Here is a 13,947-nt window from a genome sequence, read left to right on the forward strand (position 1 = left end):
ATCCCCGTCAAATAAACAAACCTAAAGGATTCATAAACTTTAAATAACTTAAATAACTTACAACATAAGCTATAAAAGTGCTTCAGCCAGTATAAGGAAAATATTGTATGTAGTGGAACTGATTGAGGTGGTGGAACAGATTAGATGTTTTAACGTTACCGCTGCTGGTCGGCTCCACTCTCCGGCACAATTTGCAGCAAACTGAAGTTTAGCAGACCTTCGAGAGTCGAACCAAATCCTCACCACTGAATTAGACCTCCCTCCTTCAATTAATCACTTGTGGAAGCGGCAGGGGCATTCATTTTGCATCAAAAATGTCCCGCGCTGGGAGCCAAGAGGACCCGCGGCTGACAAAGAGGACCCGCAACTGACCGCTGACCGAGCGGACCCGTGGGCGGACCAAGCGGACCAGAGGCGGACCGAGCGGACCCGTAGGCGGACCGAGCGGACCCGTGGGCGGACCCGAGGCTAGGCTAGGCTCGGTTCCGTTCCGTTCCACTCCAGCGCGGAACATTTCAGATGCAAACCGAGCCTACCTTAACCTTGGATCCGCTCGTGCCGGCTCCGTTTGGCTCCAGCGCGAGGCATTTTAGATGCGTAGCGGACCCGAGCCTAGCCTAGCCTAGCCAAATCTAGCCTAGCCTAGCCTATCTGGCTACGTGCCTATGTGATTACGTCATCACGCACAGAGATAGTCCAGCTACGGAAGCTGATTGTGTTCAGCTGTGCGGCGAGCTGACGCCAGTAAAACGCATGTCCGTGACAGATTCTGTAAATAATACATATCGATATACCACAAAAATGATATCACCGTTATTGAAACATTTCTTATCGCGATAAATACCGATATCGAATTATTGTCCAGGCCTATATACACTTTGGAAATGTTCAGAGTTTTTTTAAAATAACCAAATCAAATAGTTATCAAATTCCAAGGTCTTAAATAACACATTCAATTGTATCGCTGCCCTTCTTTGGATACATGAATGGTCAGGAAAATCTATTTTTCTCCACTCAGACAATCTCGCTGCGGTCCACATCATCAATAATAGTCGTTCCAAATCGCTGGAAATCATGGCATGTATCCCTCATCTCACTTGGCACTCCATTAAGCATTAATTCATCATTAAAGCTGTTCACATCCCAGGTCCATCTAATTCCATTGCTGATTCTCTCTCTCGTTTTCAATTCCAGAAATTCAAATCCTTGGCACCACATGCAGACTGCAACCCTACGGCGGTACCTCCATTATCAGAAACTACACTACACCTAACTCTCTCCACTTACTGGTCGAGCTGGAAAACCTACAAACATTTTCACTTCGCACATAACATCTCTTTTTCTTTGCAATATCCATCCGTAATGGCCGCTTTCCTCACTTTCATTCACACCAAACATTCTGCTCGTTCATCATCACTGGCATTTCACACCCTTCCTCCAATCACCCTAAAATGTCCCTCCTCCTGAAAGGAATGCATATATAAGAAACTCTAACTTCACATTATCAAGCTCCCATCACATATGAAGTCCTGCTATGTGCATTCAAACCCTCGAATCATGCATTTACCCTACACCAACATCATCAACGCTCTAAGCCCTATTCGGATTCCTCAGACGCTCAGAATTCACTTACCTTAAAATCTCTCACAACTCCTTCACTTATTTCCTACTATCAGAACTCAGCATCCTCGACTCTTACTGAGATACTCCCACTTTCAATATATAGCAATGCAAAACCGACTAAAATGGCAAAAACACGATACTCTATCTATTTAAACTGGACTCACCCCTTAGCCTGTACAAACCTCTCGTCCACCACTTAAATCTCCACCTCTCTCAGCAAGCATCACCTTCAGATCCTCTATTCACCACTGAATCTAGAAGCTTAATCTCAAGGCATTGGTTTTATCTGGTTAACGGCTAAAGTTAACATGTTTTTGGAAAGCATGTTGTATAGAACAAACTTCTTGAAGCCTCACATTAAGTCACTGCTAGTGCTGATTACACAGGTTAATGGACATCCCACCATGCAAAAACTAATTTTAGGGAGGCACCCTGCCACAAAACACAGCCCCACTATATTAATAAAGTCAGCATAGTGACAAAAACATATTTGAGCTTTTAAATATTGATAAAAGATTTACAGAACTGCACCCTACTTCAATGTTTGCCACACAATGTCAGGGCATTATATGAATTTGTGAATTAATGAAACGGTCAGCATGCATGCATTTATATTTCAAATCATTTACATAATATATTTTATCTTTTATTTAACTAATGATTTGAGTCACTTGCCATTTTCTTTAAGAGCAAGGTGTGCTCAGTGCATTGCTTTTGCATGTCTCAGCAGTAGAAACTGGCCTGCTTGTCCACGCTGCGAAGGTGCACGAGAAGGTCATTTATGGTAACAGCAATGTTATTTTATTCTGTATTCTGTTTATTGTTGATGTAAAAATTGGGTTTGTGTACATAGTCAGGTCTGTGTGTGTAACAAGTGGTGGTGTGCACGATTGTGTTTTCAGCCACCAACAAAGCAACATGGCACAAATTTACCTGAACATTCCTCTCTTACAGACTACCACACCCATCCTAAACTCTGTCGCTATTTTAACGGCACGGGCGCAGAGATATAAATAGACTGTTTGCACGGTGTAAGATAGCAAAGAGCAGCGTGACACACCTTGTGCAGGGTGCAAGATAGGGCCCACCGACTTTTAGAGGGCACCCATAATGCTTACCTTTGAATCTTTATTTTCTCACTCTCTTCTTCCATTATGTCAGGAAGGTAAACATGTCAAAGACATCAGTGACATCAAACATCAGGACTATCAGGATTGGTGACACTATTCATCCACATCTACAGGAATGATAACAGGAAAAACATGTATGGTTATGTTTATTCAATTTGTATTGAATTTTTGACTGTAATACAATATGAATACACTATATGCCAATTACACTCCTAATGTTACTTTAAATGTAATTGGAACTATGCACTAAACCAGTGTTGGTCTTTAACCAAGCACAATGTTATGCATATGGAAAATAAACTAATACTTGTCTTATGCATGTTATGAGTTTTAAAATACACATTTTATTCAATATAGAATAACTTCGTTTATGTCCTGCGATTTTCCATTCTTACCTTTTCTTCTGAGAGCTCCATAAGACTTTGTGTTCCAGATGCACTGCATCATGTCTCCAGGCTTTTCTGAAATATGTGAAATAAATGAGATTAATTTTATGTGAGATTATTTATGTGTGTCCTTGTGAGAAGGTCATAACACGCAGATGCTCAGTACCAACTTAGTTACATTTTCTTCTCTACATCCTGCCTCCCTCCCCCCAGCTTAATGTTTTCCCCAGTTTCCCTCACAGACGCAGCTAACAGGAAACGTTGTAAGGATGTTTATCAACGTTTTGAAAATTAGCCTGTAATTTTTATTATTTAATTTTACTCTTGTTTCAGAAACTTTCTGTAAATCTCTGAACATGTGATATAATAATTGGTTTACATCACAGCATTATTTGCAGGTGTCTCACATAACTTTATCAGCTAACATTAAGGAAACATTTAAAAGTAAAATTCCCACAACTAGAAAAAAAAAAAAACATTGACACAAGTGACGTTGCAGCGATGTTACCGGTATGATTAAAAATAGATTAAAGGAAACATTTTTGCAATTTTTGATTAGTTCCTACATATTATGCTTCCTGTCGGCGGCGCGAGCAGTCGCAGCGGCCACTCCGGAAGCAAAACACGGTGCTTTTGTTTGTTTTTCTGTGTAAATAATCCGATCTGAACTCGCAATCATGCAAAAGTTCGCTATGGGAACAACTTACGACCGACAGACCCTGCTAGACCTGCAAAATCAACAAAAATCTGTACTTACAGACGGTCTACGAGCGGAGCTACGTGCGCTAGGCCTGCTAAGATCCGCGGCGTTTCCTGAGCCTGCTAGCCGGAAGAGGTCTCTCCGCAAGCGTTGCGCGAGGAGCCGAAAGCGCGGTAAGAGAGCCGGAGTCCGCGCTAAGCTAATGGCTAACTCCAGCCGGCCAGCGGTTCCATCTCTCCTTCTCTCCAACGTTTGCTCCCTGCCGAACAAGATTGACTATCTCCGGCTCCAGCGGACATCTCAGCGCGAGTTTAGAGACTGCTGTGTGTTCGTTTTCACGGAGACGTGGTTAACGGACTCCATCCCGGACTCCGCGATTGAGGTGAGCGGCATGCTATGCTACCGCGCGGACCGCGACGCCGGCCTCTCGGGCAAAGTACGTGGAGGTGGGGTGTGTGTTTACATCAACACAGCATGGTGTAACAACGCTGCGCTGATCTCCAGCTACTGCTCGCCGCTGGTGGAGTTTGCTGTAGTCAGAGCCAGGCCATCCTACCTGCCCAGAGAGCTTAGCAGCGTGTACATAATAGCACTGTATGTAGCACCCAGTGCTAATGCTAATGCTAACGGTGCTAATGCTAACGCTCTGCAAGAACTGTACACTGTTATCTCCAAGCTCCAGAACTCACACCCCGACGGACTGTTTATTGTTGCTGGTGATTTCAATCACAGTAACCTGAAGGCTCTGCTGCCCAGCTTTCACCAACATGTGGATTTTCCAACCCGTGGAGCTAACCTGCTCGATTGTGTGTATACCATTGACTGTATATAGCTGGACAGAGCATCGTCTCTCAAAAGTGAAGCCACCACAGGTCTGGCGCCCCCTGCTGTTCGGCTGCAGAAAGCTGTGTAACTCCACCCATCCCCATAGGTTTCAATGGCAAAACAGACAACATTCAATCACGTTTTTTTCTAATATAATGTAATTCTACCTCCATTATTTAAATGCAACAGCTAGTGTAACCTCTGCTTATATTGTCACATTTTTATATCCCCACAGAATTCGGTTTTTAAAACGTTATTCAGCTCTATTCAAAAAAGGTGTGGTTATTGTAAAAGGGCTGGTTATGGGCGGGACCAATAACAGACCGTCAGCTCCGCTCCGCCCCGCTCTGCAGTCTGTGACGGCGAGGCAGCCCTCAGGGGCGGGGTTATTTAAATGAGTAGGTTGCTCTCCACAGTCTTTCTCCCTCCTCTGGTCTCTACTGCGCAGAATCGGGTGTCAGGATCGCCAACATGGCGGAAGATTTTGGCTTCATTTTCATTGAATGAATGGGAACGGAGACACGGCGTCCATCTTTTTTTACAGTCTCTGGTGTATACTAACATTCCCGGTTCGTACAGAGCAGAGCCCCGCCCCCACTACGGCTACTCTGATCATATCACTGTCATGCTCATCCCAGCATACAGACAGCTCATCAGACGTGCCAAATCAGAGAAGAAGCAAGTTACAACCTGGCCTCCAGGAGCCATCTCTGCTCTTCAGGACTGTTTTGAGCACACTGACTGGGACATGTTCAGAGAAGCTGCTACTTCTGATGACTCCATCAACCTGGAGGAGTACACAGACTCAGTGACTGGCTACATCAGCAAGTGCATTGAGGATGTTACTGTCTCCAAAACCATCACATCCCGCCCCAACCAGAAGCCGTGGATGACTGCAGAGGTGCGTGTGCTGCTGAGATCCCGAGACAAGGCCTTTAAGTCAGGGGACAGGGCTGGCCTCCGAACAGCTAGAGCCAAGCTCTCCCGGGGGATCAGAGAGGCAAAGCGCACCTACGCAAAGAAAATCCACGCCCACTTCCAGGACACTACTGACACTCGGCGCATGTGGCAGGGCATCCAGACCATCACCAACTACAAGTCACCCTCCCCTGCTTGTAACAGTGATGCCTCCCTTCCAGATGCACTGAACTCCTTCTACGCAAGGTTCGAAGCACAGAACTACACGACAGCAAGGAAGACTACACCTCCTCCAAACGACCAGGTACTGTGCCTGTCCTCAGCTGATGTGCGGAAAACTCTACTCAGAGTCAACCCACGGAAAGCCCCAGGACCAGACAGCATTCCTGGCAGAGTGCTCAGAGGATGTGCAGAACAACTCACGGATGTTCTCACGGACATTTTCAACATCTCTCTGAGTACTGCAATCGTGCCGACGGCTTCAAGACGACCACCATCGTCCCTGTGCCGAAGAAGTCTCAAGTGTCCTGCCTTAATGACTACCGTCCCATTGCACTTACTCCCATCATCATGAAGTGCTTTGAGAAGCTGGTCATGAGGCACATCAAAAACCAGCTCCCGTCCTCACTGGACCCTCTGCAGTTTGCGTATCGTCCAAACAGATCAACAGACGATGCCATCTCTACTGCGCTCCACCTGGCTCTCACCCACCTGGACAACAAAGACTGCTATGTTCGAATGCTGTTCATCGACTTCAGTTCAGCATTCAACACCATCATCCCTCAGCATCTGATCGGAAAACTGAGCTTGCTGGGCCTGAACTCCTCCCTCTGCAACTGGGTTTTAGACTTCCTGACTGAGAGACCACAATCAGTCAGGATTGGAAACAACACCTCCAGCACCACCATACTGAGCACCGGCGCCCCCCAGGGCTGTGTGCTCAGCCCACTGCTGTTCACTCTGCTGACTCATGACTGTACTGCAAAGTACAGCTCAAACCACATCATCAAGTTCGCTGATGACACAACTGTAGTTGGCCTCATCAGCAAGAACAACGAGTCAGCATACAGAGAGGAGGTGCAGTGGCTGACGGACTGGTGCAGAACCAACAACCTATCTCTTAACGTAGATAAAACCAAGGAGATGGTTGTTGACTTCAGGAGAGCTCCAGGTGTCCACCACCCGCTGAACATCAACGGCTCTGCTGTGGAAATTGTGGATAACACCAAGTTCCTCGGTGTTCACATTGCAGAGAACCTCACCTGGTCCCTCAACACCAGCTCCATAACCAAGAAAGCCCAGCAGCGCCTCTACTTCCTGCGGAGACTGAGGAAAGCACATCTCCCACCCCCCATCCTCACCATGTTCTACAGAGGGACTGTAGAAAGCATCCTGAGCACCTGCATTACCGTCTGGTTTGGGAATTGCAACACCTCAGACCGCAAGACCCTACAGCGGATAGTGCGGACAGCTGAGAAAATCATCGGAGTCCCTCTTCCCTCCATCACCGAGATCTACACCACACGCTGCATCCGCAAAGCCAACAGCATTGTGGACGACCCCACCCATCCCTCACACGGACTCTTCGCTCTGATGCCGTCCGGCAGAAGATACAGGAGCATCCGAGCCTCCACTACTAGACTCTGCAACAGCTTCATCCACCAGGCAGTCAGACTTCTCAACGCACAGAGACAGAACTGAACTCCCACCCCACCCACCACTCACCCAACACACTCGCACAAAACTAAACTGTACACCCCTCCCCCTTTACACTCACAAAGTACTGAATTTCACCCACACACACACCCAGTCAGCACACAGAGGCTGACATGACTTTATTTGCTGCACTCTTAAAAACTATAAACTCTACCTCAGTAACTGCTGTGATTATATATGTTCTATATGTTACAGTATGTCACACATCTCTGCACCTTATCCCCACTATACACTTTATTATACCGTATCGGTACTGCACTGTCCTGTCTTTAAATTGTCTCGTCTTTTGTATTTATTGTATTTATTGTTATTTAGTGTTATAATTTTATAATTTTATGTTGCACTGTCGTCACTCCTGCACTTTATGTTGTCTATTGCTTGTTGTTCTATGTTGCACCATGGTTCCGGAGGAACGTAATTTCATCACACTGTGTACCTGTACTCAGATGTAATGACAATAAAAGCCTCTTGACTTGACTTGACTCTTGACTATTAACCAAAAATTGTTAGATGGAAAGGACTTTTCTTTTATTATATAATTTCTTTTAGCAGATAAAAAAGGACTTATCATAGAGAACCTTGATACTATACCAGGAATACTTAACTCTCTGAGCTGTCACTAAAATCTACAGAGAGAATGAGCGAAAAATATGAAAGTGTGGGTAAGAACCCATATAAACATATAAAGTTACTCTGACAGTCTGGATGCAATATAGTTCAGTTTTAGAACATTCACTTCTACTTTCTTTATGTTATCACTCTACTGAATTGTTTAATGTACTGTACATATATGTATCTACATTCAGGTTGAGAATCAAGACAATATGTACAGGGCTAATTACTTATTTATATGCATTGACACTTAGACTAAATTAATTTTACTGATTTTAACAAGACAATCATAAAATTGTTATTTAGGGTTCAAGTTTCCCAACCCCATCTACATGCTTAATACTGTATTATCTGCATTAACAGAAAAACTAAAGTATGTGGGATTTACTGGAATATAAAACATGCAATAAAATGTACTTTAACTTTAACTTTTACTTTAACTTTAATCAATTTGAAACTCTAACTTCACACAGATTACCAGCATTCTCAATTGAGAAGTATAATTTAATATACATCAGAAAGGGAGAAGTATAAAGTGGTTAGAGAAGTGTGAGCTTAAGTATTCAAATGGCAGCCTTGACCATATAAGGCTTGCACTAAATTACTTTCACTTTGTCTGCTTGGTCACATGTTGTAGACAGGAAACAGATTAGCAATGAAAGGCTGTTCCTTTAGTGCAGTGCATCAACTACTGCCTTTAAAGCACATATAAATGCTTTAGTGAACAGTAAAGACTTTATAATATCTACAGAATCTTTGTCGTCAGAAAAAGTATTCTATACCTCCCACTAATCAAAACCTTTGCCTTTTTTTACCCTAAAAAGCAAATTTATTTTCTACAGGATATTTTTCGGTCAGAGCCTTTAAGCATATAGATAGTGTTACCCTGCTGAAAAATATATATAGTTAATTGTACTTAAGACATATTAAGAAATGTCTAAGTATGCTGTAAATATACTAACAAATTTATTTACTTACTGAAAATTTATTAAAAGTATATTATTATTATTATGCTTTCGTCAAATGTTTAAAAGTAAAATTTGATCAAATACAATATAGTGTATTTAAAATAAACAGAAAAGTATACTTTTACTTTAATGTTATTTAATATACTTCTAAAATACTTATTTCCAAATATACTTTTCTACATTAACAAAGTGTGTTAAAAACAACTGTTTTTACTGTAGTTCACTTTTTAGAAAGTGAATTCAGTTACTGCATAGGTAAATTTTAAAAATATATATTTAGGTATTACATTAATATAACAGTTAAAATGTATTTCAATGCTCTGTAATTATAAGTAGGAAAATATCAATAGTAAATTATAGGATACAGTATTATATTACACATTAAATGTCAAATGAAAAATTAAAGTACATTTGTAACATGCTACAAATTGTAGTACGGTACATTAAAATATATTTTTATATCCAACAAAGTATACTAGAAGTGCACTACCTACAAAAGACAGGAACAAGAAGCATATTTGTACTCTAATATAAATATATTTAACATCAATTCTTAGTACATTCCTAATATACCTGGTGTATAATAGTGATACAGTTATAATACTTAAATAATTGAATGTATTCTAATTTTACTGTAAGAATATTTTAAATATTGGGTTACATACATGAAGTATGCTTAAATGTTACTTAAGTATATTTAAAATAGTTCCATTTTAGTACAGTTAAGTACACTTGGCACAATTTAGACTTTTGTACTAAAGTATAATAAGTGCAAAAAAAGTTGTTCAATTTTAGCACTCTTTAAATGTACTGATTAATAATGTGGCTACAAGTTACACTTTAGTGCACTATAGCATAATAATGCTTAGTATACTTTAATCTACTTTTTTCACTAAGGTATGTTAACCACTGATTATTATTGAGACCAGTATTATCTGTTTTATTGATTTTGGTAGTGTGACAGTGCAGGATTTTCAACGTAGTTTGTTCAGTGAGATGTTGAATGCTTAAAACCGTTCTGATTTGTTAAATTCACATTAACTAGTTTTGTGTTCCCAGTCTAAAATGCTCATATAGATCAACAGAAACATAATATATATTATATAGATTGCCTTTCAGCTGAAGGTCTTGTGAGTTTCAATCTGCTGTTTATGGTCTGTATACCTATTTTTTCACACTATTTTATTTTAAGGTTTAACAAAAATATTTTGTGTTGCCAATCAAAATTCACTAGTATAATTTTGTTAGTAAATAAAGGACAGAGGGCCAAAATTACACTTAACTAATGTTAGGTGTGTAAGTGGGGAACGGTTAATTTTGGCTGTAGCTACAAAATGGAAGGTTCAAGCCTCGCAGCACCTATACACTGGAGCAAACAAATATTATATATAATATGATATTTTATGCACCCCAGCCTCCTCAGTGCATGTTAATGGGTATTCTTCAAGGCTGGAAGGATTGTATAAAAGAAAATCAAATAAACTGATGTATTTATTTATTTATTACAAGTGTTCACCATCACAACACTCAACCAATAATATTCCAATGCAATCACACATATTCACTGAGACGAAAACTGTTTATTTTATATTTGGAAATCATGATTAATTTAATCTGTTGTATATTCCTTTGTACAGCATGAGTCACTAGTAAGAAGGATTCAACAAGGCTTTGGGTAATGAACCTTTTTGCTAAACTTTAGGCTGGAAACCCCCATTGGTTCACGAAGCCTCGTTTTGCCATCACTACTATTAAGTTCTCTTATCAAAAACATGTTATATCTTAGCCTCAGTTATTATTTGAAAAAAAAATTGAAAAAAAAAATCTTTATTTGTATTGTTTATTCCAGAGTTCAGTAATACGTTCCTGCACACTCTGCTACTTCGTTAAAAATGTAATTACTTAGCTAGCACAGTTTTATATAAACATAAAAGTGTAAGTACTTTATTAACTTAGCTAGCACAGTTTTATATAAACATAAAAGTGTAAGTACTTTATTAACTTAGCTAGCACAGTTTTATATATACACACTCACTACTACCAAATAATCTTTAGTCAACATTACTCTAATTTGCAAAATCACACTCCAAGTTGTTTGTGTATGCACAGTGTTGGGAAGTAACGGATTACATGTAACGGCGTTACGTAATCAGATTACAAATTATAAGTAACTGTAGTCCGTTACAGTTACTGCTTCAGTAAGTGGTAATCAGATTACAGTTACTCTGCTAAAATAAATGGATTACATTGCGGTACTTTCCTATTTTTGCTCTTCCAATCCAACACTGACAAAACGCAAATAACATTTTGCGGTGAAATCGCTCTGATATGATAAAATAAGTGAATCTCTGAACCCAAAAGTCTGTGTACAGTTTCTTACAGCACTTTCTTACAAGTTTTTCACTTTAACTCATGAAGTCTCTCAGTACATCCTGAGAGCATCTCTACAGGACAGTGTGTGAATGTGTGTTTTTGATCTCATTTATAGACTAGCTCCAGTAGGTGTGCTGGGTTAGTGCTGGAGATAAAAGTAGATCCTTTAAAAGCTGTTTTTGCGTCCACAGCTCTGTTCAAACTATAATTTAACTATTTAGATGTTTAATAACCTGATTTCTAGAGCAAAATTTTAAATGTAAAATATGTATAGTCACACACCTACAATAATAATAATATACATTAAATCATATATAAATATATTTCACTTTCAAACATTAACAATATTACTCAAGTGGTTATTAAATGTTTCATTTCGTATACGTGTAGAGTTAGTAATTCAAGGGAACTGATGAGAAAGCATTTACATTTACACCCTTTACATTTTAGTCGACTAAATTTACTGTAATTTTAGTAGACTGTATTCTTATGACATTAAGTCGACTAAAACTAAAAACATTTCAGATGACTAAATTGTGACTAAAACTAAATGCTATTTTCGTCACAAGACTATGACTAAGACTAAATCAAAATTTGTTGTCAAAATGAACACTGGTGGCAAACCTGCAAGTAGACAGCTTACAGTTGTTGTTACATTGTTTGGTTTTAAATGGTTTTATTATCAATTTATAGAAGTGTTTCATAAAATAGTTTGATGAAATGGTTTCATAAGTATTTTTATAGAGTGATTGAAAAGGATGTTTTATTTGTTTATCTATTTGTTAACCGGAAAGAAAATTAAAAGAATAATATGCAATATGTGGTCGTTACATTCATTCAGGCTTAAAAAAATGACAATATTTTAAGTAATCCAAAGTAATCAGATTACGTTACTCACTTGAAGTAATGTAACTGATTACGTTACAAATTACATTTTGAGTGATGTAATCAGTAATCTGTAAGGGATTACATTTTAAAAGTAACCTTCCCAACACTGTGTATGCAGTATATTAGTGTATACTAGAGACAAAAATGTTTTACTTGAAAAAGTTTAAAATTATATTACACACACAGTTATCCTGTTAAACACAAAAGGAGAATTTAACAGCATTGAGTAAAATAGTGGAGCTTTTCAGAGCAATTAACTTATTCATGTTTTATATTGGCAGAAAATGAAATAGGGAAATCATAGATGCATTTTATTATTGTCAGTAAATTAATATATGTTTTAATGTTGCTGCCCCTACTTAAGCTTCTGCTAGTGCCCAATTTTCCAAGTACTTATTTCAAGAATGTGATGCTGAATTTAAAATGGTCATGTCATACAAAAGGAAAAACATAACAGCATTATATTTGTAAATATGACTGCAATAAACATATTTAACATTAAACATTAACTGTACTTTAATTCTATTAGTTGATAGTTGTATCTATAGAAACAAGCGTACTATTAAATATGTGTAGAGAAGGTATAACTTGTTTTTAGAGCCTACTCAGAACATATAAATAAGCAAAACTATACTGGTGTCTAATGCTCTCAAGCTAATGCCAACTTGTTCTCCAAACGGGAGTAAGATATAAATTTACTGAGGAGGAGACATCAATGAATTATAAAATGATCTTTATTTTAATTGTCTTTATATTATTTTAATCTCTATAATCAACACATTTTCCTTATAATTAATGTAGATGTATTTATATATTTAAGTAGTACAGTATGGAGGACCAAAAATTACATATGTAGAAATAAAACAATAAATAAATAAATGCATATATAAATGTCATAATCATCATCATCAGTGCCTGTTATGCCGGTCGGCACATAGGGCAGCGACAAAGGTCCTCCACTTTTGTCTGTCCTGGGCCAGTTTCCACAAAGTGCCCCAGATGTGGTTTAGGGCCTTCATTTCTGCCTCCACAGTTCGTCGCCAGGTGTTCTTAGGCCGGCCTCGCTTGCGTTTTCCCTCTGGAGTCCAGCGTAAGGCAGTTTTTGTGATGGAGTTGTTCCCGCTTCTGATGGCGTGGCCAATCCAGCGCCATCGTTTCCTCATCAGGATGGTGGTCTTACTCTCCTGTCCACACTGGATAAGCAGCTCCTCATTGGAGATTGTCCTTGGCCAAAAAATGCCCAGGATTCTTCAAAGGCTTTTGGTGTGGAAGACTGACAGTTTGTTAAGGTCGTTGTCAGTCTTTCGCCAGCATTCCGAGCCGTACAGAAGAGTGGACAGGACCAGACTCTGGTAAAGTCTCAGCTTGGTGTAGATGCTGTACTGGGTTGTCTTCCAGATGTTACTTAGGCTACAGAAGATGCCCCTGGCTTTGCTCAGTCTGTTTTGGATGTCACAGCCTGCTCCTCCATCTTGCTTAACTACACTGCCCAAGTAGGTGAAGCTTTTAACCATCGGAAGGACTTATCCCTCTATGCTGATCGGTGTTGTATTGGTGGAGTTCAGGGTCATTACTTCTGTTTTTGTCCGGCTGATGCAGTTCGACCTGCTGTGCAAAGGTGTTCAGGCAAGTCGTCTTCTCCTGCATGTGTCGATGGGTGTGTGACAGTAGGGCCAGGTCATCGGCAAAGTCTAGGTCTTCTAAGTTTGTGGAGAGTGTCCATCTTATGCCCCTTGGTTCATCCTCCGTTGTGTGGCGCATTACCCAGTCAATGACAATTGACATATATATTGATATATATAAATGTA

General features: G+C 39.7%; 1 protein-coding gene across 1 annotated transcript in view; it reads right to left on the bottom strand.

Moving 5' to 3' along the window:
• LOC103032132 (uncharacterized) overlaps window positions 1–13,947 on the bottom strand; it is a 214,680-nt gene that overhangs the window by 197,683 nt on the left and 3,050 nt on the right. Inside the window, exons 2-3 of the mRNA XM_049466411.1 lie at window positions 3,149–3,214; window positions 2,742–2,860 (exon numbers count right to left, since the gene is read on the bottom strand). Of these exons, the coding sequence (XP_049322368.1) occupies window positions 2,742–2,776 (35 nt within the window). The 5' untranslated portion in view covers window positions 2,777–2,860; window positions 3,149–3,214. The remainder of the gene's footprint in view (window positions 1–2,741; window positions 2,861–3,148; window positions 3,215–13,947) is intronic.

The sequence above is a fragment of the Astyanax mexicanus genome, chromosome 17, assembly GCF_023375975.1.
Source record: "Astyanax mexicanus isolate ESR-SI-001 chromosome 17, AstMex3_surface, whole genome shotgun sequence".
Taxonomy (NCBI): Eukaryota; Metazoa; Chordata; class Actinopteri; order Characiformes; family Acestrorhamphidae; genus Astyanax; species Astyanax mexicanus.